We start from the raw sequence: 27,095 nt of genomic DNA on the forward strand, positions 1-27,095 counted from the left end.
TATTATTGCAAATTACCTGTTACCTCGTGCACTGCAGTCACAAGAAATACAGGTTATTTATCAAGCAAGACAGTATGTTATTTGTCCTGCAGGGCCCCACCCCACTCTACATCCTTTGTCGTCTGCTCTGGTTTAGGGCAGGTTTCTTTTCCAAAATCAACTCTGAGGAAATATGTAGTGATTTCCAATAAATGAAGGCAGTTTTACCATAGGGAACTGCAGGTGGGCATAAGATTAGATTCTAAAAAGTCCTAGCGGAAATGTAAATATTCTCATGCCAAAGTAATCAATGTTTAGTGGTTTCAGTGGTTTAGTGAACACTACACTACTGTGTAGGGGATATATATAATCCAGGTTTATAAATAAGCAGTTTTCTGCTACTGGAAAAGTCAGATGTTAAAAAAAACATGATTTGCATAACTGTGATTTTAACTGCTGCATAGATGTAATAGCTAGATACTTGCTGTCTTTACAATAATAAAAAGGATGCTACAGCTTCATTTTTATTTCTGTTATAATTAGAGATGCTCAGGCTCGGTTCCCTGAGAACCGAACACACCCGAACTTAGCAAATCCGAGTACTGAGCTGAGGCAAAACGTCATTGTTACGTCGTCGGATCTTGGATCTCGTGAGCTTTGGATTCTACAAGTACCGCCCAGGGCCGGTGCTAGGGTCCTCGGCGCCCTAGACACAATGTCAAAATCCCCCCCCGCAGCACACTGCCCGCCCCCTGGGTCTCAATGCGCCCCCCACCTGGGTCTAAAAGTTCCGCTCCCCACTCTTTCCTTACCTTAAAGGCGACTCCATAAAGATGCTCCTCGCTGCTGGGTCCCGTCCCTCACTGACACTGTTAGGCGGTGGTGATGATGTCACGCCCGACAGTCAGTGAGGGGAGGGGGAGTAGAGGAGAGGAGTCGGAGGGACGGTCCACCCCATCAGCTGTTGGACGGGAGGGCGGCGGTCGCGATCCATGGCTCCTCGCCCATCCCATGGGATCTATCTGATGCTGTGCGGCAGCCGCGGAAGGTATGCTCAGCGGTCGCCGCATAGTATTAAAGTACAATACTTCTGTGGCACCCACCAGAGCCCAGCGCCCTAGGCAACTGCCTAACCTTGCCTAATGGGAGCGCCAGGCCTGGTACCGCCCTCCACGGCGATCCAGCACCATATTACAGAGGGACACAGAAGGGATAGCACAGTTCTTGGTAGTCTCTAGTGCAGTTGGGCAGCGTCATAGGTAGAATAGAAAAAGGAGGGGTAGCAGTGTTCCTCAAAGTCTCAAGTGACATTCAGGAGAGCTGCATTGCTCCATTGCTAATTGTCATTGCTGAAATACAAATAATAGGTCTGGCAGGCTTGGTCTTCTAAATTTGCAGTCACATTGTACTGTGTTATATAGGTAAAACACAAAGGGGAGAGCTTCATTGCTCCATTGCTATATGCACCACTTTTCTTTACTGACACTGCTGTGTGGCAATGTTTACTAGATGTGCTTTGAACTGCCGTGTGTTTGAGTCATTGCACTGTCGAAAAGCATCTAGCCTGGTCGCTGCAGTCTTTGTTGGAAAGTATACGAAAATAATATTGTCACCTGAGAGGTGGTCAAAGTTGACTGCAAATGACTTGAAATTAGTGTTATTGAGGTTAATAAAAATGTAGGGAGGGAAAAAGCAAAAATATGTGATATTACAACAAAAAAAAAGGTATTTTAGGAAAAAAATCGAGCTCCAAAACACGAACTTAATCCAGATCCAAAACCAAAACCAGAACACGGGGGTCAGTGAACATCTCTAGTTGTAATTTTGCCTCAGTCCCTAGTGTTCTGCTTGAGAATTGTACAGATCTTAATCATGTTCTATGCATTAAATGTGAATACTAAGTGATTAAAAAATAGATACAAATTAACATGAATCTGACATGATGTCTTGGCTTTATCATGTCCTGCCCGTCATGTAACAATTAGGTCCTCCTGAAATACCCTCCTGGGACCCCCCAGCAAGGAGTGGAACAGTTGATCACTGGGCCCCATAGCAAAATTAGGATATCACACTAGCCTCCAAGGTCCCGCACTCTGCTTTCAAAAGAGCAGAGCAGGGGCTTGTTATGAGCATGCATGGGGCACACCAGCGAATACTCAGAAGAGGCCTCCGCTCAGTTCTTTGGAATGCAGAGCGGGAGTAAATGGGGCCTCAGAGAGGGTGGCAACTTTCTCCTCTGGGACCCATAGCAGCCGCATCCCCTTCTGCCACTTCCCCCAACTTTATCTGAAGGCAGAAATGGGAGAGCACTGTCTACAGCAACTGCAGAGTATGAAAACTTCATCCATATATGCTGATTATTAGCAGAATGACACCATAGATCCAGGTTAATTGAAACAGCCACAACAGAGGGACAAAGTGAATGCAGATCCTGATTGGATGGATGTGGCTTCTGCCTAATAATGTGTCCTATCCATTTCCTTATTTTGTTCTGGCTCAGTTGATCAGCATGGATAGATGGAGTTGTCCTGTTCTGTGAACTGTAGTGGCTGCTTTGGCATAAAGGGCACATTCCTGGCAGCAGACAGAGGTCCTAGTGGAGTTACCCCATTGAAGTGCTCCATGAAGGGGCCAATAATAAAAAGAGGTGAGTTGTCCTCAAATGAAAAGCAATTATAACTATATATTGATACATTTTTGGTGAGCCCTTTCCCCAACTATTCAGGTAGACCTCAATAGACAATACACCCAACCTCTGAATTTTTCAGAGCTTTACAGAACGTTAACTATTATCATCATTTGGGGCAGCACAGTGGCTTAGTGGTTAGCATTTCTGCCTCACAGCACTGGAGTCATGAGCTCAATTCCTGACCATGGCCTTATCTGTGTGGAATTTGTATGTTCTCCCCGTGTTTGTGTGGCTTTCCCCCGGGTGCTCCGGTTTCCTCCCACACTCCAAAAACATGCTAATTGGCTGTATTAAATTGACCTTAGTCTCTCTTGGTTTGTCTGTGTGTGCTAGGGAGTTTAGACTGTAAGCTCCAATGGAGCAGGGACTGATGTGAGTTCTCTGTACAGTGCTGCGGAATTAGTGGCACTCTATAAATAGCTGATGATGATCATTTATTTATAAGGCGCCGCATAATCTGTATTGCCGGACAATAATCATACCATTTCTAACTACATTTATAAGACATAAATGAATACAAAAAGCATGAATATAAGCATGAATACAATTAAGCATAATGGCAAATACATTAATGTCCATAATAGCAACATGACGCACACATAATTCTCAAAAAACAAGACAAGTGATATACGATGGAGACGGATAATAGACGGACTTGAGACAAAAGAGGTAGAGAGGACCCTGCCCATGAGAGATTACATTCTAGAGGGAGGAGGAAATTTGAGGTGCTGGGAGGGAGAATTATGGATGAGAGAAGGTAAAGCCAATGTCAATATTGTAAGGTGGTAATGAGATAGGCCAAGATGGGGGTAACAGCTTGTTTGGAGGGACCAAGTCTTTATGGATGGGCATGTTGTGGCAAGGTGGAGGCATTAGGGAGTGCAGAGCTGCGGGAAGGATCAGACCTGGTGCTACAGGTGCCTTGAAGGAGTGGGGTTTCTCAGTGTTGTGTCTGCCAAGATGGTGCACAAACCTAAATAGTTGAGAGACCCTTCTTCAGTGGCTAAATCACCATTGAACCTAGATATGTGCCAGGCCGAAGAGGCTCTGTCAGCAGGTGGAGGGATGGAGCTGTATTCGGACGAGAAGCCACATGATAGCAGACATGAGGGGGCAAAATGCATACGAGACGCCCAAAGATGGCAGACATCTGGCTGTTGGCACCTCGCAGAGATGTGGTAATCATACAAGTCTGTGGATGGCTCGTTATGATCCCCAGGTGTTCACGGGCACAGAGGTGGAGATGTTGAGTGACATGTGTCCCTAAGCCCCTCCCCATAGACAACTATTTTAATCATTAAATATAATCCTTAGTAATGATGAAGATATACTGCTGACATTGCATACAGTACACTACTGTATAATTTGCTTGTTGTCCAAATGGAGCCAGTAAGAGTTACTGAGTTTGTCAGGGTGAGGGCATAAATATGATAGGATGAAATAATAAGTGAAGCAGTAAGCTGACGGCTTTTAAAATTATGTGTTGGGTCTCTGAATTTACCATTTACCAGTAAGGGTTAAGTTTTCCTGTGTTTACATGAGCCAGCCAGTAAGATGTCCTTGAGAGCTCTGTTTACTCTATAAATACAGGGAGCAAGGAATGCTGGGTATTTCTGTTTCTGATCGTCGATGATAAGGAGCTCTAGATTCAGGCTTTGCATCTCCAAAGTTGTTGGATTTGTGCTGTACTTTGCTGTTTGGTTTCTCTCTACCCTTTTTGGCTTTCCTCCATCTGTTCTACTCGTTGCTGTTTTTCCTACTATCTTTACTCATTTGTTTCTCTGCTTGTCTTCTGTGTCTTATTCCTACTTGCTTTGCTTTTCTATCTGTCTGTCTATCCCTGCCTTGTTTTTTCTCTTTTTTTCTTGCCTTCTATTTCTATTCCCCCTTCACTTAAAATGTAACATCTCCGCCACAGCAGGACCCTGCCTGCCTGTCTGGCTGAAGACTCCCATATCCTGTCAGGGAGCCGGCAGTCAGCCACGCCCCCCTTTTTCGCATCTGCAGCCATTTTAAATGATGCAAGGATTAGCGCTGCACAGGCAGCCGAATCACGTGAACAACCTGGCGCCGGAGCTCAGTGCGGGCTCTGGGTGCTGGGAAGAGGCACAGAACCATGCGGTCATTAGCAGACCACCGGGGGATAGAGGTAGAAGTCGGGCACATGCCCCTGAGCGGGGGGTCGTCACATGACAGGGGGTGCCGGAAGGCACAGAGATAACAGGCAGAGGAGGCGCAGGAGGGGATCACCTTCCCCTTCATCCTCCCAGCCGGCATCTGTAAACATACAAAGTGGCACAACTAATGCTGACATGAATCCACAGTCTGGGGAGATGAGGGGCATGGGTACCATAGTAATTACTCAGGCTGACATTCATGTGGATGGAGGCAGGGGTGGTAGTCAAATGAGAGATTTACAGTCTAACTCTTCCCTCAGCTCTAGAGGTTCTGGGTCTTCGACTTGTAGTTCTGTGCATGGCAGCCCTTTCTTCCCTCACTCCAGATTAGGTTTCTACACCTAGAATCCCCCTCATACCGGCAGATTGGTAAGTGCAGAGGAGGCATCACATGTTTGACAGGAATGATAACAGTGTGCAGGTTTTAAGCCACCTCCATGGTGTCACCTCTTCTTTTTTCTCAATTTCCCAATGTAGGGGGAGATCATCCCATGCACAACTCCTTCGTTGCAGAGTATGGGGCTTCTCACATGGCAAGCATCTTATGGACCACCTCTGCCTACTCAATAGGGGCAATCCCTTAACCAAAACTGGTGGTCCTCACAGCCCACTGCCTCTGGATCACCCTTGACAGTTTTTTCCCGAGAGGCTCCCCTTCAGCGCAGTGGTCCATATTGGTCCTTACTTTACCTTGCTCCTTCTCCACTGACAAAGCAGAATACTCCACCGAACTGGATAGCTTCCTATCTCCCCCTCCTCTAATGATTTGCTGAACAAAGCTCGGGACCTCGCCCGTTCAGGGCCCATGCCCATGTCCTTCCCGTACTGACCTCCTGGGTTTAATAACACGTGTCAGGTACCGCAAGCTCCTCCCCCTCCTGCTTGTTTCCGCTTTAGACCCGATCTGCAGCCTGATAATAATGTGTTAAACCTGCCCCAGCCGAACACTGCTAGCGCACTTTCCTGAAATACTATGTCAATGGCTAATATTCCTTCTTTCTCAGCATCACAGGTACCAGTAGGGACATATGCGGCTCCTGTTAGACATTCAGAGTCTTCGCCTTCATGTTCTGCAAAGGTGGGCGGTCAAGTAGCCGGGAGTGGCACCCCAGGCCAAGGGGGTGGATCGATTCCAGGAACAGCGTCTCGGGTCAGCAACGTGCAACTGGTACAGCAGGTGACGGAGGTTACTCCAATGGCAGTGGTGCACAGGTTTCAAGTTTTGGGGGGATGCGGTACTCCCCAAAGAAATAAAAAGCATTATTATGCATTCAACAACGCGACTTGCTGCAGAGGGGAGTCATGCAAGTATCGCCATGTCTGTTCTAACTGTTGCGGTCCCCACCCTGCCCGAGATTGCACCAGGCCCGCAGGAGGTTCCAGCACAGGCAGAGGGCCGCCAGGAACATCTGCGTAAGGCCCCTTCCCCCTTAAGGTTTCACTCTCTCTGGAAATGGCTTTGATTGTATGCGAATTCCGCGCAGTCCCACTTTCTTAAAAGCGGCTTTACACAAGGCTTCTGCCTGCCCATTAGTGGGGAGGTGCGATCCAGTAAAGGGCGTAACTTATAGTCAGCTTCTCTGCTGCCACAAATATTAGCAGGCAAAGTTGGTGAGGAAGTGTTGCTGGGGCGCATGATCGATCCTTATTCAAGTCCTCCCTTGGCAGATTTAATAATCTCCCCGGTAGATGTAGTGCCCATAAAGGCGGCGGGAAAATACCGCCTGGACCAACACTTGTCGTATCCCCCTGGATTTTCCGTTAATGGTGCAATACCTGAGAGCCATAGTTCGGTGGTTTATTACTCCTTCGAGGGTGTGGTAGCACTTGTGAGGGCCTTTGGGAGAGGTACATTATTGGCCAAAATTGATGTGGATTCCGCTTTCCGTCTTTTGCCATTGCACCCTTTTCGTTTCATGGGTTTTAAATTGGATAACCGGTTTTAAATTCATATGTGTCTCTCCATGAGTTGCTCGGTGTCATGCGCGTATTTGGAAAGTTATAGCTCCTCCTTCCCACTGGTGCATACAAGCAGTAATGGGCCATCACGGTATTGCATATTACCTTGATGATTTTCTGTTTATTGGCCGCCCTCTTCTTCAGTCTGCGCTGATATTCTTTTCTCAGTGCAAGCTTTGTTTACCGAGATGGGAGTCCCAATAGCCAATGACAAGACCAAGGGCCCAACGGCTTGACTTTCATTTCTAGGCATGGAAGTGGACACCATTGCCGGCTGCTGTCGCCTGCCTAGGAACAAGGTAGCCAAGTTGGAAGCTGGTATATTAGATATTGTCACGAACTTACCTTCTCCTCGTTCCCTCGCCGCTTCGTCTGTCCCAGAAGCCGCACTTCCGGCTTTGGCGGTCACATGACCACAACTCGGGGCGGGGGTTTTGAAATCCCTGCAGCTATTTTAACCTCGCAACTTACCTGCTTCCTAGCTCCTGTTCTCCTTGGGAATCCTTGTGCCTGCTTCCCCTGTGAGTGTTCCTGTGTACCAGTCCCTACCTGTCTCACCTTTCTGGATCTCCTGTCCCTGTGTACCGACACGGCTTGATGACCATTCCTGATTGTCTGTGACCCTGACCCGGATTGTCTGACGATTCTACGCCCTTGCCTAGTTTTTCTGCCGTTCCGGTGTACCGACCCGGCTTGCTGACCATTCCTGTTTGCCTGTGACCATGACCCGAATTGTTTCTTGCCTCCGCTTTGTACCTCTGCCGCCAGTCTATGTACCGAACCCGGATTCCTTCACGCTGAGCCTGCCCGTTGATTCTGTACTCTGTGCACCGGCTGTCTGACTACATCTTCTCTACCCGCTGAGGACCGCGACCTGCAACTCCTAGCAGCTAAGGCCACCCTGCCTTGCAGCGGGTCTTGGTGAACACCGGGGAGTTCGTTCGATTCCGCACCTCAGGTAAGCCAGCGCTAATCAAGATTAGTATCGAATCCAGTTAATCCGCTACAGTTTGCTCTGACCATGGATTCAGCGGCAAGAGTCCTACTGGAGCACTTAGTGGGAAAAGTGGAGAAACAAGAGGCCAATCAAGAGCAACTGCTAAAATTCCTCCAGAGATTATTTCCCCGGATGGATACTATTCAGAACACCTTGGTGGCTAAAGGACCTCCTGCACCAGTGGTTGTGGCTCCCAACCCTCCGCCTGCAGCAGCAGCTACCTACTCTCAGTTGTGGATACCTAATCCGCCTAAATTTGATGGGGACCCTAAACTATGCAGAGGATTCTTGAACCAATGCTCCATTCAATTTGCGCTTCTGCCCGGGAATTTTCCTTCTGAGAAAGCCAAGGTGGCCTATGTGATCTCACTCCTGTCTGTTCAAGCCCTGGCCTGGGATTCTCCTTTATGGGAGAGGAAAGACCCCATTCTGCACAATTTTGCTACCTTCTTGTCCACATTCAAGAGGATCTTCGATGAACCGGGGAGGGTATCGAATGTCGCCACCGGCTTATTGCGTCTTCGCCTGGGACCCAGTCTGTGGGTCAGTATGTGGTCCAATTCAGAACTATGGCCTCTTAACTCCACTGGAACAACGAGGATCTCGTGGCTACGTTCTGGCAGGGTTCACACTTAGCTATGTTGGTATAGTGCCAAGTAAGAAAGATATCACACTATTATTTTATAGAATATTAAATGTCAGGGCCCAAATAAAATATTACATTGAGACATAGAAGTAAACATGATTTTCTCCTCAGATAATAGTTTGTTTCCTTTTTAAAACATTTGGTCCATTAGCCCACTAGGAGGTAACTAGGTTGAGCAGACCCTTTGTGAGGAGACTAGCTTAAGATATGCACATCCTAGACATCCATTGTCTTGATCCTGTATTCCACTTCCTAATTGATTTCCTTTCAATAGGTAATGTAAACACAGAAGAACCACTGGGGTAAAATAGAGAGAGCCTGATGCCTAGGTGAGAATTTTACAGACAAAGACAGCATTTGAAGGCTGCCTATACAGCTATATAGAAATATGAACTTCAAAGAAGATGTCTTCAAATTTCATATTTTGGAAAATCTGTGCACCACTACATACTGAGGAGCAGAAATCAGACCAGGGTTGTGAATTACAGGTACTATCGGTATCAGGGAAAAGCTATAATCACATGTTTTTAGGAAACGTATGTCCCATTGTTATAATTCCATCACCTTTGGTATTTAAATGTGCGGGAAATTATGACTGGTTTATTAAAGGGGGAGTTATGTCTCTGGGATATATCTATGGAGAGTTACCAAAGGTCAAAACTTTTGGAATATTTGTGAGCAAACTATAGTGACACCCAGGGGACATCCTTGCCCCCTTATTAGCATTAACACTGCCCCTGTGAAGGCCGTCACATTTTATTTTGCTTAAAAAACCTGTGCTGGGAAGGGGCAAATTATCAGTTTCTTGGGGATCAATCTAATTGAAGGATTGTCCATATATTCTGCCTACCCCCAGGCATATAGATTATTACATACATAAGTGATGCTCTGTACTTTCATCCCATTTGTTTTAATAACTGTTTGCAATTTTTTATTTGTATGGCAAATCTTTATCTACTTGTTTGTTATTCTGTGTAAGCACTGTACTTTATGTATATTAAATCTAACAATTTAATAGTTCAGTCCTTATTGCGCTAAATGAATTCATTACCTGTTTAGAAGAGACAGATTGCTTGGCTGGATTAACTATTTAGAGACCATTGGGTGAAGGGTTAAATGTTTAGCTACCAGAGCACAGAATGTGCGCAATTGAGTGATTAAATCATAGGTTTGCTAAGGGGCTTATACGTAGCTGGTGGCAGTTGCTGAGAGGTGTGAAGCATGCGTCTGTAGGGAAAGATACCTGAAAGAGAGTTGAGTGTGAGGTTTAGGCTGGAATCCTGTGTGTTTCCTTACAGTAAGCTTCCAAGTCACGAGTGCGCAGACAAAATAGAATTAATATATTGTATGGCTGTTGGAATATATGATAAGATATCTAATCAGGGAGTAGCTAGAGGGGCTTATCCTTGACAGAGTTGTAAAAATGTAAATCACTCTAATTTGTATTGAACTTAATGGGAATGTAATGTAGAACAAGTCACATCAATAGGGTTAAGGTAAGGTTGACTTGAGAAAGAACTAATAAAAATGACAGTCCTAGGAGTATATCTGATGGACTTACTTTACACAGAGGGTCTCCAATACCAATGCAATTTTAAGACAACAATATAGAGATGAGCTTACAGTCCAAATTCCCTAAGAATTGAACTCTTCTCCCTAGTATTAAGAGGCAGAAGTGCTAACCACTGAGCCATCGTGCTGGGCCTTATTTACTAACAAAATAGCAAAAGTGTGAATTTGCAAAAATTATTACACATGTACGTTCATTGTCTAACTTTCACTAGATTGGTGAAAGTTGCATATGGATTCTATGAAATTACAGCATGAACGTGCAGCATCCTTGCTATTTCTACTCCCCTCCAGGTGAACACATTTTCCTTGGTCATTCAGTGAATGTGGTATTGGATCATTTAAATATCTTTATTACCTGCCACAAACATATTATTTTATAAGTTCATGGGTGTCTGAAGCATTGTTCTTTAGGGATGATTAAACATTATACAGTTTCTGTATCTTTATCTCAGATGTATATTTAATAGTAACAAGTAAACTAAAATGTGCAAAAAAAATAATTGCTGCTGTGTTTATCAACATTTGGTGATAACCATGTAAAAATTTATATGTATTACCACTATTTATGGTTAACTATTTTATTTTATACTATGAAAATAAGACCTTGTTTAACCTTGAGACTGGATGATCTGCTCACATGCAGCTTTCAAGTATCAAGATTTATGCCAATTAGAGAAACGCACTGCTTCATTTCTAAGTCTGAGAATGAACAGACAACCCAAGTTGTGTTTGGGTGCATACAAGCCAGCACAGACAGCAAACAGGTGGTGCTGTCTGCTAAAATTCTTCTTATGCATTGTTTTAAAATCTGCATCGTCTCAGGGATCACAACTATCATTTCTCATGTTTGGGTTAAGAAATTATTATTTACATGAAATAAGATGCAGTGCTTAATGGTCTACATCTTATTTCTGAGAAAGTTAGTCAAAAGGATAAATCCCACGGAACCAGCCAAGAAAAAGTTATCTTTAATAAAACATGTAGCTGGTGTCTATAAACAAAACTAAGAAGTGTAAGTCCTTTTAAAATGACAAAGAAAAATGAACATATTCTTGTTATTATCCAGTTGACTAGAATTAATTTTCTGTGTTTACTTTCGTGAGGTTTTGTCAAAGAAGGTGTATCATGTTTCCTTTTATTTTTCATCTTCCTTGACTAGTGTCATTGATTAGGAACATGTGTTTTTTGCGATATATACATGAAGAATTCTACAGAAGTGGCATCTGCCCTGCTAGACGGATTCACATTTAGGAGCCACAAGGGACACAACAATCCAATCACCCGAATGATAGCAAGATGGACCTCATACACTGCACAGTTCTCTAAATTGCACGATCCAAAGAGCTGAAATTACGTCTTATTGCACCTTGGAAATGACGAGGGCCTACTTGAAGTTTGGAGTAAGTCTTTCTCATTCACCAATCCTCTCTGAAAACACTAGGGGGTATTTTCACTAAACTGCGGGTTTGAAAAAGTGGAGATGTTGCCTATAGCAACCAATCAGATTCTAGTTGTCATTTATTTAGTACATTCTACAAAATGACAGCTAGGGGGGTATTCAATTGTTGCTTTTAACGCGCTAAAACAAAAAAAAACGAGCGCTCTAAAAATATTAGCGTTAATACGGTAATTACTCGCTAAATTTCATCTCGAGCTGCGAGATGAAATTCAGCGAGTAAACTACCGTATTAACGGTATTTACGCGCATATTACCGTATAAACTGTAATATTTTTAGAGCGCTCTTTTTTTTTTTGTTTTTGTGCGTTAAAAGCAACAATTGAATACCCCCCCTAGAATCTGAATGGTTGCTATAGGCAACATCTCTACTTTTTCAAACCCGCAGTTTAGTAAATCTAGCCCTAGGAGTAGATACATAAAACTATGAAGTTTTATGTCAAATGAAAACTCATACATGAAAATATTATTAAATCTCAAAATAATTCACTAAATATTAGTGCAATATATTTAGACACTTTTAGAACTTGGGAGGGGGTGTGTCTTTAAAGGCCAGTATAGCAGACCCAAAGTCATGGTGCTATTTTTCACTTCACATTTGCACCAAATGAATGTAGGAAAACAAAGAAATGGGTTAAAACCTGCAGTTTACAGAGTTTTGGAAATCCCTCAAGCATGTAGATTTTTTTTTAATTGAAAAAATCCATTATATTGTTTTTTAACACAGAGATATTATTTACATACACAGGGGGGTATTCAATTGTTGCCGTTAACGCGCTAAAACAAAAAAAAATGAGCGCTCTAAAAATATTCGCGTTAATACGGTAATTACTCGCTAAATTTCATCTTGCAGCTCAAATTCAGCGAGTAAACTACCGTATTAACGGTATTTACGCGCATATTACCGTATTAACGCTCATATTTTTAGAGCGCTCGTTTTTTTTTGTTTTAGCTCGTTAACGGCAACAATTGAATACCCCCCACAGTGTTTATACAAAATATTGTACTATTACAACAATATTCATATAAATGTACATATATAACTAAGTAACTACTATAAACATAGTGGCATATAGTTGTATGGAAACATTTGGTTTGGCAAATAAAAAACATGTTTATTTGAATAGCTAATGGTGTGAAAGGTGATACAAATGCACTAAGTTTCGAAATAAACAACAATCTCTGCTATATATTTAACATGTTACATAATTATTGCTTCCTTGAGATTACAGAACATCCTCATTTAACTAAAGCAGTCATGTCACATGTTTTCTGAAGTATTGTTGGTTGCAAAGAGTACCAGCCTTTTCCAAGACATTTTTTTAAATATGTGTTATGTAAGAAATCTCAATGGTATAAAAATATTAACAATATAGTTGAATAATTATATTTCCACTTCACGAATCAAATTCTATAATATTTGTTTTAAAGGGACACTCTAACTGAACAAAAAATTATGAATTGCAATGGCCCCAGTTCACATTAGGCCACACAATAGTGCCCCCAGCTCATCTTATGCCACAGAGTAGTGCACCCATATCATATCATGCCACACAGTAGTACACCCAGTTCATATTATGCCACACAGTAGTGCCACCAATTGATATTATGCCACATAGTAGTGACCCGAGTTCATATTATGCCACACAGTAATGCCCCAAATCATATTATGCCACATGGTAATGCCCCCAGTTCATATTATGCCACACAGTAGTGCCCCTAAATCATATTATGTCACCCAGTAGTGCCCTCAGTTTATATTATGCCACATAGTTGTACCCCCAATTCATATTATGTCACCCAGTAGTCAGGAAATGAATATTTTTTACATAACATTTTAACAACATTTTCTAGTGATCCTGTAGTAATGATTTAAAATGATGATTAAAAAGTGATCAAACATATATTGCATATAAAAAAATGATATTAATATACCTGAAGCTTCTGTTAACATGTTTAGCCAGCAGAGTACACTTCAGAGTAAATGCATTTTTGCACACTGTAGCAATCCACATTCAAAGTTACATTCCCTGTGTGTTCATCTCTCACATCAGCTGGAAGCCAGAAGAGCAAAACCATTGCTCCTCCCTCCCCGAGTAAAAAGGGAACATTGTCAACTCCCCCACCCCCCCCCCACCCCCCACAAATTGCAATAAAATAAAAAGAAATCCAGTGTGGGCCCGGGTCCCCAGGTATTTACTACCCTCCCCACTCTCATGGCAACCCCACTGGGGAAAGGAGAAGAGCACTGTTTGTCAGTCTGACACCCTGGCCCATCAACACTGTGGTAATCGTGGCCGCATGGGCGCGTCACTCACATAGGGGAGAATTCAATTAATCCTGTTATTTTAAAGAACAATGTGGGGTGCGCACAATTACCGTTAGTATGGTAATTGCTATGCATTCTTACCATTACTACGGTAATTTCAATGCTAAATTTTGCTTGCAGCTCCCTGAGCCGCAAGCAGAAATCTGCAGTGAAATTAATTAATTGTGCACACCCTGTGTTGTTCTTTAGAACAATGTGCGGAATTGAAGTCCCCCCATAGAGGTATTATAATGTTCATTTAGCAGTGTTTACTATACATTGCAATGCTATGAAACTTACAGGACACACTGAAAACACAGAAAAGCACAATTGTTCTACTTATCTGCCATTTTTCTTTCTATCTGTGATCTCCTTGCGGCTTTATGCAGAAGAAAATGTAAACCGTACCATCTACTACGCTAAGTTATTGTGTGTGAAATGTAGGATCAATCCCAACTATTTACTATATATATATATATATATATATATATATATGCTACTGCAATGGGTTAATGGCAGAACGATGTCATTCTAGAAAATGACAGTGTGATGAATAAACACAAAGTTAGAGCGAACTTCACTATTGTGGTCTTGGTATTAGAATCTTTTACACCTTTCACTGTACACAAATGTTATCAACACATGTTGACAAAACATTTTTTGCCCTGGAAAATAAAGCAAGGATCCAACTCGGATGCCCTCTAGTATAAACCACAGGAATAACTTTCAAGTCTGTCTTATTTAGTGGTTTCTGTGTTCATGCCTGCTGGGGAATTGAGGGCAGAGGTGTGGGCTGTGGTTTGTCTGTTAAAATCAGAGTATTAGGAGAAGCTTAGTGGTTTTGTTTTTTAGGAGAAAACCAAACTTACAATACAAGCAACGTATATGAAATAGTAATTCCAAATGGATTTATCAATAGGCCCCTTACTCCAGCGGCAGACAATCCCTCAAATTACTGCAATGTAACAAAAATATTTTGCCGGGCAGTTGGGTGATGGTCAGCTTCCTCGAGGATATTAGCCTGGGGCTGTAAGGGTTAAGCTATAAATTGGGCCAGTCTCTGTAGATGGGAGCATGCATGAATAATTTAAGAAAAAGTAAACAAAAGTTTACACATTTAAAAATGCTTTCATCAGCGAATAGAACATTTTTTTTAGTTATTTACATCTATTGTCACCATGCTGACATGGCAATAACAGAACAGGAATTGCGGCAGTACAAGTACTTCCATGATACTTGATAGATAGGTTCCCCATATAAAAGCCCGGGAATCATATTAGAGTTCTGATGTTATAGATATCGGGTGTGGTATGAATTAACGGCACTGACAATGCCGACAGAGTTTATAACTACAAAATAACACCGAAAACTATAACAGCGACAAGCTGACAATATTGACTTCCCATATAGCAGGCAGCCATTATGTTTGGCACCTTTCATTATCTAAACGTGCAAAACGCAGCTTTCATTAAAATGTACATGAAGAAATTACATTATTTCTACTAGACACTGTGAAAACAGCGCTTTTAAAGCAGCAATGGGTGGACCCACTGTCTGTATAATGTAATCCAGGCAGTGGGTGCCGAACATAATGGCGGTCTGCTATATGGGAAGTTAATATTGTCATCTTGTCGCTGTTATAGTTTTCGGTGTTATTGTGAAGTTATAAACTTTGTCAGCATTGTCAGTGCCGATGAAACCACTACCACCGATAGACATCATCACATTTAAAAGAAAAGCTGGCAGCAGTTGAAAGATTAATTTGAACATGTATGTAGAAATGCCATCCCTTGGTCAAATTAACTGACTTATAAAGAACAAGTCTATGACTTCCCATCTGAGATTGTTCTTTATTATTTATTTATTGCCATAAAATTTTGTTACAAATTTAAAAATTTTAAAAATCTACAATGTAAAGAAAAATAGAATCTACACCTGTCACGAAATAAATATAGTCATGAACATTATGTATACGTTTTATTTATATTTTATTTGTCTGGAGTTAGAAATATTCATTGGGGTTTATTAATAAACCACAATGAGTACTGTTCTTAATTAGTCGGTTAATTTGACCAAGAAATTTTCTACATACATGTTCAAAAATTAATCTTTCAACTGCTGCCAGCTTTTCATTTATTTTTGTGTGTAAACTATTTTTTATTGAAATCGACAAGTATCAGTCAACCAAAAACATTGGATAATAAACATTACAAACTTATCATTTTCCCTTTTTTTCAGCTTTTCTTTTAAATGTGATGAGGTCTACAATATCAGCACTTCAATAAATAAAGTGACCACGTTGAAGAGAAAAACAAATTATATTTATTCTTGAAGTCCTCTAAAGAGAATTGGTAGAGTATCTGTTAATATTCACTGCATATATTGTGCAAACTGTTGCCTGTTGTATTTGATTAAATGAGGCTCTTGCTTATGCCATCCTGATTGCATTCAATTATGTTCCAGCAAGTGGTTTTGTCCTCAGCCTTACCTCATATCCTAATCAATAATGTACAGAAACTTTAAGGCTGCAAAGTGCTACAGCCTGTCTGGAAGCTTCAGTTATATGTCATTTCTTAATAATCCCAATAAGTCTGTGCAGAACATTAATAATATCTGTCCCACTATCATATCATTCAAAGATGGGAGATCATTTGTAGTAGGTAAGGTTGCTGTTTTCTTTGCAGTAACAGTCAGTGTTGGGGAATATATATGTATATATATCATAGTTGCCTACTTTTGCAGACAGCTTTCCAGGAGGGGGTCCGTCGAGGGGGGCGTGGTTAGGCTCCGCACCTGTCAATCTCAGGCACTTTTAGCCAATTGCAGCAAGGGACGGGGCCACGATGACGCGTTTAGCCCCGCCCCCACCATCTTCAACAACGCTGAAATCTGTATCCGGATTTTTGCCTTGTCTCTCGGGAGTCCGGGAGAACTCCTAAAAATTCGGGAGTCTCCTGGACATCCTGGGAGAGTAGGCAACTATGATATATATTCATTTATATATAACTTTCAGGCAAGTCCAAATGAGCAACCATCAGTGGGATACAATTGAGAATATCAAACCAGTTTTTCAGCGTCACTGTTGTGCTTCGTGCACGTGCACTGTAGAACTGCCATTTTGCACTTTTTTTAATTTACCCCAAATGTTGATAACTGTATATCAAGCTAAAGCATAAGAACGCTTTGTCACAGCTTACTTTTGCTATGAGGATGAAGGAATATATAAAGGTGCTGGAACAGATACAGTGGTTGACTTTGTAAAGGTAATGAAGTGATAAGTGCTTTTCTTCTACATTACAGAGGTGATGCTGGAGGCCTTAGTGGAAATGATGTACTAATATTACAGCATTGTAGATAGAATTTAAAGGTTATATTATTAAATGAAGGCCTAGCTTTACAACCTGTACATTTTGGAGATCTGTTAACTTTTCTCTCATATCTCTCCAAGACTAAGATAAATATAGTTCAATTTTCTAGGATGAAGATAATCTGTTTTTTTGATGCCTTAGGAAAGATATGTGGGAGAAGTATTAAATGTATTTTGAAACCACAACTCAAACAGCCAGGCCACTGTCAAAAATCAGTTTCAAGATTTATATGAGATTTAACTGCAGTCATTGTTTATGCATAAATGACAAAAAGTGGCTAAGCCATCTTAGCAACACTTAGAAGTTGTTGCTATCAAGAATTTTCCAACATGACTAACCAAGAGATTGACAAAAAATTAAAAACTGACTGGTAAAACATTTGCCTCTGAAATGTCTCCCATTCCCCAGTGGAATTTGCCTTAAGTGTTCCATGTCCTACCCCAAACGCACCGTGCAGCAGAATGAATGGACCATCATCGTTCCAGCTCTATTCGTAGAGTACAAATTCCACTATAAATTTAACTGCAAATTCTCTCAGCTCTAAGCTTATCAGAAAGAAATGTTAAAATTGAGATGTTAAAAAGGTTCCAATCTTTGGTATTGCCCTAAACAAACATTTCACTTCCGTTTTTTTCTATCTGTGGTATTCATCTTGCTGATAAACACTGACGTGAGACCAGAGGTGGAACTAGCGAGCTGTGGGCCCCGATGCAGGGAGGTGGGGAGGAGAGAACCGGGGACCACAGCTCGCTAAACCCCCGTGCAGTGGGCCCCATTATCTCCATGGACCACTGTGAACTGCACCTGCTGCACCAATGGTAGTTCCGCCACTGCCTGAGACCTTCCAATACCAAGGTCCATAATGTCTGACCACATAAATTCAACCACTCAAGATTTGCCACAACATTAATGATTTGACATTTGAAAATTATAAAGCTTATAGGATTATAAAGTGATATGTAGTATTCAAAGTGAAAGTGGGGGTATGGAAAATGTTAGTGAATGGAATTTGATAGTTTTACAATGAAGGCGGTAGAAGTGGCAGTATGGCATACCACCGTATAGCAGCCCACTTCAACCACTGCTAATGTGCAAAAACCAAAACTCTGACCTCAACCCTCACTGATTAAACAAGAAAACACAGAAACATGAGTGACTGAGCGATACAATTAAGTTTTGTTATTATAGCATTGGTATTTTTTAAGCAAATGGTAATAACAGTGTACACAGCGTAGACATCAGAGGTGGGGCCTGATTCATTAAGGATCTTAACTTGAGAAACTTCTTATTTCAGTCTCCTGGACAAAACCATGTTACAATGCAAGGGGTGCAAATTAGTATTCTGTTTTGCACATAAGTTAAATACTGCCTGTTTTTTCATGTAGCACACAAATACTTGATAGCTTATTTGTACACTGAAAGTTAAAGTTGATATTTGTGTGCTACATGAAAAAACAGGCAGTATTTAACTAATGTGCAAAACAGAATACTAGTTTGCACTCCTTGCATTGTAACATGGTTTTGTCCAGGAGACTGAAATAAGAAGTTTCTCAAGTTAAGATCCTTAATGAATCAGGCCCGTGGTCCTTAACTAGCAGAATTTATAGGAAACACAACTCTCATATATAAATCAATATTAAATTCTAGAGTTATGTTTACAGTGTGAGAAAAAGTATGTTTTTGACTCTTCACATTGCTAACCAGAACACCCTGTCCTGCACTGATGAGGCCAAAGGAGGATGAAACAGACCTGCTAGCACGTGAATGTTCTGTGGCATCAGAAGCCAATATCATGCTCAAAAATTCAATTGGGTGAGGGGTGACTCACAGGGCTGCCATTTAAATAAAATTTTCCTGAGTGGGTTATTTCAGGATGGAAAATAAATCAGTATGTAAAAAATAAGGGTATATATTTGTATCACTTATATAATGTGATTTTTTTTTAGTAACAATATGGGTGTGGTATGTTTTTTCGGCTGTAGTAATGCTGACAACAGTTAGCCTGACCTAAAAATTGTGAATAGTATGAGTCCGACAAAGAGTAAATATAGACTTACTATATTACTGACATACAACTTTTCCTACACGCTGACTTGCCGGCACATATAACATGTGACTGTGTAAATTGTGTCCATGAAGAAATGATGTCAGTTACAATGGCCACAGTGAGATTGCCGGTTTTAAAGCGGCAATGGCCGGGCCTCACGCCTGTATAATGTAATCCAGGTGCTGAAGTCATTTCTTCATGGACACATTTTACACAGTCGCATTTCATATGTGCCGGCAATTCAGCGTGTAGGAAAAGTTGTATGTCAGTAATATAGTAAGTCTATATTTACTCCTTGTCAGGCTCAGACTATTTGCAATTTTTAGGTCAGGCTAACTGTAGTCGGCATTATACGAGTACCACAGAACATTATATGATATATTTGACTTCTGATGATGCTTGCTGACCCTGCGATATCAAGTTAGGCATTGATAGCAACTTCTTCTCTCTGAATTAGCTGAAGTGCTGAAATTTGAAGGTCCTAACGGTCAAACCCTTTCCTAGTAGGGGAAGTCCTATGTCACAGAAGGTGTGTTTTTAAAATTTTGTCTGAAAGGCCTTATTAGGCACTTATTTATTTATTTATTTAATACATTTACACTGTTTATCATGCTGATTTGCGTGTCATGTTTCTCTTTTTCAATGACTAACTTATATTAGCTTGGGTAAGGTGATCTGGATTTTGGGCTCCCACATGCTTGAAGATTTCACCTCTTAGGGGTGAGTGGAAAAGAACCAGGTCCCTGGAAGAAGAAGTGCCAGAATCCAGAGATAAAGGGGTCTCCCCTAGCATTGCAGAGAAGGGAAGACTGAAACCCCTTTGCTCTTAAGAGGTCTTATGGCTCTGGGCGTTGGAGAACAAAGGGGTAATTGACTAACGGAGAGGGCCTGAAGACTGAGACTCCATGAGCACTCACAGTTTGAGCACAGAGTTCATGGAGCACAGCCAGCACCGAACCTTTGGCTTAAAAATAAAAATAGAAAAAGTAGTATTGTACTATTAAAAAGGGAGTTATACACTAACATAACTGTAAAACTTTATATGTGCTTACTTTAGAAGTAAAATTGGCAAAAGAATTTCTCTACATCGTACAGACTACAGAACACTATTATTTCATACATTAAGCACATACCAGCAATTACAAACACTATCAAATAAAATGTTTTGCTACAAATGTGGAAGAATAATGGCAATAATATAAATCAATACAATTTAAATAAATGATCAAAGCTGAGATGGAGGCAATAGTGACACTTTGATGGCTACTTCATTGGGAGAGCAATAAATGTATATAAATAAATCATCACCATTCAAACATCAGTCATCTTAGAGAAGCACAAGCACCCTTGTCACATTCAGCATGAAAATCCATACTAGTACACATTTCACAGTTCACACCATTCTCCTCTCATAGATATTTAGAAGACCATGATAGCTGTCACACGTGACTAAAGAAGATAAAAGTGACATACCTTCACGTGTGCAAGATATTGATCGCACTTCTCTTTCATGTGAGTGAGCTGAGTCTTCTCACTGATATGAGCAACAGTTTCCCCTGATGAAACCAGGAACACTCTGGGCTGTTGACCTTTTTCTCTTTTCACAATATCAGCAGTCAAGTTGTAGATCAAACCTGCAAAATACATTGTGAGAAATTGTCAATCGACCACTCTCAACAAAGTGTTGCGCTACAGGTGGCCCTATGTAGAAGTTTGTCAGAAGAGTACATGACAAGGAGAAAATGTCCATCTTTTGCTCTTTTCCCAGCTATTTCTAATTAGAGGTAATTAAAAAAAAGGCAAATTACGAGTGCAATGCATGAAATCAGCTTTATCCTGCTTCTTGACATTTTTACACGAATCCCTGTTTTTAGAATTGATTAGTACAACAAAATAGCAATTACAGTTGGATCAGCAAATTTTTCTTCCAGATTTCTTTAAGAATTGCAGGGACATGGGCATACATTTATAAGACATTTATGTCAATTGATACAAACTGCTGCAGAGGAAAAAGGCGAAGCAACCAATCAGATGCTAACAGCCTTTTAGTAGTGCAGTTTAGAAATTGAATGCAAGTATGCCATTGGTTTCTTTGACTTACATAACCTTTTTCCTGTGCACAAGTTTAAATAAACACGCCCTAATTCATTTTTGTGTAGTTGGTGGACTAAAGCTAAGACATTATATGGAAAGGAGCAAGATTGAAATATAATAAGAACTGTTTCTTCTGTTTTTATCCCATAACTTGATTATTTATACAAAATCAGAGATGCAATGAAAATAAGAGTTTTAGTTTGACACTCAGCCAGTTTGTCTGGCTACATTGTTACTAGAGTCACATAAGAACAGAAACACCCAACATCACAGCCGCAGCACCTCAACCATTAACAGGACAGTTACAATCAATAAAAAAGCTTTCAAAAGGTCATAGCCAGGCTATCGTAATGCAAGCCTCTAAAATAAACAGTTCATAAACTCTGACTTGCGGACAAAATATTTACATTGAAAACTGACCCATCCTTGTGACTAGAATAAACTTGAATAAATGCAATAAACAGGCACATGATGTCAGCTTCAGATAAGTACATGCTCGTGGGTAGATGAAAGAAAGATGCAGAAAACAGTGCATGCACACCATTGTTTCCCTTCTAAGTAAACAAAAAGAGAACAAATGACATGAGCACCATATAAATATTATTGTACCTGTATAAATATTCTAAGGGAGAAATGTACAATTTTAATGGAAAAAGAGTGAAAGTAACACAAATATTTTTGGGGACTTTAATGTTCAGTTTAACAATGAAAAAGATTTATCACCATCATCATCATCATCATCACCATTTATTTATATATATATATATATATATATGTAATATGATAACGTAAAATATGTCATTACTGGGACTGTATTAAAATATTTTGGGTTAGATTTACTATGGTACAGCATGTGTGGGTTTCCTCCAATTATTCTGGTTCCCTCCAACAGCCCAAAATGTATTCTAATGGATAGGTCCTCTTAAGGTCAAATCAACGCTAAACATTGTAGAATACTTGCATGTCTTTACTAATCAATTATGTTTCATCAAAGCATCTCTTAGATATAGGGCTAGATTTACTAAGCTGCGGGTTTGAAAAAGTGGGGATGTTGCCTATAGCAACCAATCAGATTCTAGCTTTCATTTATTTACTACCTTCTACAAAATGACAGCTAGAATCTGATTGGTTGCTATAGGCAACATCTCCACTTTTTCAAACCCGCAGCTTAGTAAATATACCCCATAGGCTTATATTACTTAATTGTTGTACAAAAATGTATATGAACTCATTTATGAAATTGGTGCATTGGTAACGCTGCACAAAGGGCACTAGCTCTTCAAATCGGGACAGAGAGGGTGATGGGGTGTTGCCATGTATCATCAGGAGTGGGGTTATATCATTTGGGGGCTGGCCACACCCCTGCAGGCATTTATTGTACTTCGCCTCCCCTTGCTAGACCATGCAATTGATGTGCTTATACAACACCTGTTCACAGCTGGATGTAAGTAAATGGAGTTATACATTCCTCCCACCATTCTGGTCCAATCGGAACAAACCTGTCCGAATCTGCACGGCAGGACAGAGTCCACAAATCGGGAGTGTCCTGCCTAAATTGGGACAGATAGGAGTGTGTTACAGTATCATTACTGCAGTTACTTGTGAACCAGTTTTCACTACCAATAATTAATTTCAGAATTTACAAATATCATTCATTATGTCAGTTCTAAACCAAGAAGGTATGCAGGACTATATTAACCATACAAGGAAACTGTGCTCTTTTCAAAGGTCACACAGAAGTCATATAATGTTAATTTGATCTTTCTCCTTCTCATATCGAACTCCTAATTTTACCAGAAAAATAATGTTGGAGGCTATATAAAAGCGGTATGAGCATAGGGAGATGCAGATCTATGTAGGAAAAATTCACATCTACAGTCAGTTGAACACATTTTGCACTCTGAACATACACGTAAATATTATGTTCATTGCAAAGAAAGTGTACATGTGTATGTTGAGACGCTCATAAGTCATGATACGTCTAACTCAAAAACAGCAGTATTTCCGCGAGGTTTACAGCAGGCACACAACTGTATATACTGCTTGACAGTGTTAGTAGTAGATGCACGAGTCACATTACATTATTTAGAGTAATTTGTACAAAATATAATAATGTAATGAAGTGTCATATACACAAGAGAGAATAGTGTCATTGCATTTTATATGGAAAATGCGACTTTTGCATTTACTAATAACACTCTCCTAAAATACAAACACCCCCACATCTATTGTTTAACTCTTTAAAAATCCAATGAGAATCTTCTTTCCTGCAGTTGCTTAAATGAACAGGACAAGTAATCCAAATAGACAGCTACAACTTCATATAATATAGCTGCCATGCTAATGAATGAACTACAATCACCTGGTGGGTGCATATGCTAGCAACCAATAAGAAGTGACCGCAGCTGTCATCATCATCATCGAGTATCTTTACAACAGACTTTCATAAGAAGCATATTGGAGGAGCATTTACGTATAATTGTTACATGAACACGCACTTCCTGTACTAAACTAACCCTTACCTGTCCAGCTTTATATCTCCATCGTAAGTGCCCGCTTATGGCTGGAGACTGGCACGCATATGCAGTACGGATTTGCTCACATTTAAGTCACAAACATTGGCCTATACCCAACTCTAAAGGAGAGTCATAGATCATAGTGTACCACTAATCCTCAATATGACCATGGAAAAAATTACATTGTTTGTTTAAAAAAAAAAAAAAAAATACAAACAAAAATGTTAAAAAAACAATATGAAAGCCACGCTTCTTACCTATTTCCCCAGGAATGTGTTTGCCATGAAACCGGAAACAGACGGTAACATTGACGCAATTCACATGTTGTGTTCCATCATGGCACTGTGGGGCAGTGATATTAATGGAGGTCGGTAGGAGTATTGAGACATCTATGGTAATAACGGGTCTTGTTCTATTAAAAAGAAAGAAAAAAACTTACATGACTGTATGTTTTGAGCAACATAATAATAAAACTAATAGTAAAACTAAATATATTGTACTTAATATAACACAGTTGCCTCTTTAAACTATCATGCTTGTTTACCACCAGGCAAATTTTGTAGACAAATGAAACTATATCAATTCAGTTCTATGTTACCCTCTATATCAGTGCTGTTGAAGTCTTTTTATGATAATGGCTGTTATAACTATATAACTGAGAAAAGAATACTATTAAAAAATTATACTGTATAATACAATCTATGGAGGTTGTCTCTGATAATAGGGTCACAAAAAAGTACAGTTTGTTATACTGGTTACACTGTAAATTTCAGTTACAAAAATAAGTCAGTATCATGTAAGTGTTTATGAGGCTAAACAAAACAATACATGCAAGTATAATATACAGTTTAAACATTATTATAGTAATACAAATGTCTATTTTTTAAGGTATTAAATCCTAACTTATTTGCATGCTGTCTTTCATAATGATTAGTAAAACAACTTCAGCAAAATGGGTATACATTGTCACATAAATCTATTATACTGATTTATATGACAATGGAGGTAATATATTCAGTTAGTTTTCTAATTGTCCATTATTGAACAGACAGAAAAGCTATTAATTTACTGACCTATTACACACTGTAGAACTGTTTAACATATTGTATTCCATGTCAGAGAGATGCACTAGATATACAACGTATGAATATTAATCTGCTCATACACAAACAATTGCAAAAAAATTCCATTTGAAGCCCTTGAGCTGAAACATGGTTTGTCCAGGTGTATAGCTTGTGGCAGTGGCCGCATCATTGGTGGTGGCGTGATCATTGGCATAGCGCATAAGCGCCAGAGCCGGGTATAGGGGGATCAGGTGGGAGCCAGAGTCCATAAAGACTCTGGCCTCCAGGCCTGAGTAGGGGGCCAACATTTTTAGTTAACCGGAACCCAGGAAGGAGGAGGGTGGTCTCAGGTCCATGACGAGGAAGAGTGTGCAATAGGTGCCGCTAGCTGCAATTAGTAGCACCTGTACGGGAAGAGTGCCCCATAGATAACAGCCAAGAGAGGGCAGATAAAAAGAGGGTTTGCGAGGCGCAAGTTATTGACCCCTGTAGGGGAAAAATACAGTCCCAATTGGAGAAAGCCCCACAGTGAAGGGGCAGTGGCAAAGGAGAGAAGAGACCCATTTAGTAAGAGGAATATAGTTGCCGACGGGGATCTCCTCCTTTAAGTATACCCCAGAAGAGACACCAGTGCAGGAGGAGAGCAGGAAGGGATACAGTACAGCATGAGAGGTGCACCTGGAAGAAGGTGGACAAGAGGGGAAGAGTCCTCAAAAGCAAAGGTCTTAAGGAGGAGAGCCTTGAATGACAGTGCCTTAGGAGAGAGGCATGGATAGACAGAAAGAGACCCTTGAAAGGAGTGAGTGTGATTGGTTAAAGCCACATGTGATGTAAGAGAAGATCCTGTGTAGAGCCTTGAAAAAGCGCCCATAATGTGAGGGGTCGCTGCAGAGGCAAATGGCTAGCAGGAGCTGAATTAGAGTAAGAGATTCCCCCTGAAAGAGAGTTTTTATGTGAAAATGTAAAAACCATATATTCATTTGTAGATCTTTCAATTCTTTGGCATTTAAGCATTTCACTCAGATTACCCAGAAAGCTGAGCAATCTGGAAATGATACTGTTAAATATTGAACTCATTAGGTAAAACCAATTGCTTAGGGAGGCCCTGTCCAACAGATTCTCAAAGCAGCTGTTCAGGGTAAACGTCTCATTTTAACTCTTAATTCTAGATCACACAATTTAAAGACTTTCTGAGACAATGGTTACCACCTGTCCGACACTTGTTTAACAGTCTTGGTAGTTAAATCGATTGGCAGACACATAAAGATACTGTGGATAGACAATACAGCGCGGTGTGCTCAAATTAAAGTGCAGCCCTCTAAATCGCAATTCAGTAAAAAGACACCAATATACGATAGAGAATAAATAAAATTCATTCAGTGGTCATCTTCATAAATGAAACTAAATGCTTCAAATACTTCAAAACAATCAAAAGTACATAATCCTAAAAATTCTCAATACAGAATTGAAGCTACAGGCTACAAAATTTAACAATTTAATGGATTGGCAGAGAGATATTTATTGTACATGCATTTTAAAATATCATAGTAGCTTATTGCGAAATAAATTTTTTATCATCCCAACATTTAGTTGTTTTTCCCATAGTGTATTGATGTCAACATCCTTGTGCCTCATCCTTACCACAAGGAAGGGTAAAGGTCAATCAGCCAATGACAAAGAACCTGGCTGCCTTCCAAGTGTTCTCACTCCAGAGAATATAGTTGCTTAATGAAACTCAATTTCCGTAATTGTTTGCTTGTATAGGATAGACAGAAAAATTGAACAAATTATAAAAGTCAGATTCACTATAGTAATCTCAAGGGTAGGGCTAATGTAATTCATGGCCTCGCTACAAACATTTTACTCCCCTGGACTGAAATGTAAGGAAAATCAAATTTAGCATGTCTGAGGGACAAAGCTCACTGGATACTTCAAAGCAGGAATAAATAGCAATCTGATAGATCTCAGACATTAAGGTTTCAGCAGGAGTGATACTATTTTTTTTACAAACAAAGAATGGTTGGTAGCCATGCAGTTATAAGAGACTTTACATATTAACACATAGCTGCAGGGTCAGATTGGCCCGCCGGGGGACCGGGCTATCCCCGGTAGGCCCTGACCCTGAATCGCTCCCCTCTTCGTTGGTGGGGGGAGCAAGAAACTTTAAAAAAAAAAAAAAACCTCACGTGACTGCGGCGCCGGCTCCATTCACACTGAACCGAC

General features: G+C 40.4%; 1 protein-coding gene and 1 long non-coding RNA gene across 3 annotated transcripts in view; one reads left to right on the forward strand and one right to left on the reverse strand.

Moving 5' to 3' along the window:
• ITGA9 (integrin subunit alpha 9) overlaps positions 1-27,095 on the reverse strand; it is a 329,646-nt gene that overhangs the window by 145,234 nt on the left and 157,317 nt on the right. The window contains exons 14-15 of the mRNA XM_075212608.1: positions 24,066-24,220; positions 20,672-20,832 (exon numbers count right to left, since the gene is read on the reverse strand). Coding sequence (XP_075068709.1) covers positions 20,672-20,832; positions 24,066-24,220 — 316 coding nt within the window. The remainder of the gene's footprint in view (positions 1-20,671; positions 20,833-24,065; positions 24,221-27,095) is intronic.
• LOC142158557 (uncharacterized) lies at positions 4,584-17,530 on the forward strand. Of its 2 annotated transcripts, none has more exons than XR_012692794.1 (3): positions 4,584-8,935; positions 11,179-11,419; positions 17,261-17,530. It is a non-coding gene; the product is annotated as an uncharacterized LOC142158557 (long non-coding RNA). The 2 variants fall into 2 exon arrangements; XR_012692795.1 differs by lacking the exon at positions 4,584-8,935 and adding an exon at positions 9,777-10,345.

Source organism: Mixophyes fleayi, chromosome 5 (genome assembly GCF_038048845.1).
Source record: "Mixophyes fleayi isolate aMixFle1 chromosome 5, aMixFle1.hap1, whole genome shotgun sequence".
NCBI lineage: Eukaryota > Metazoa > Chordata > Amphibia > Anura > Limnodynastidae > Mixophyes > Mixophyes fleayi.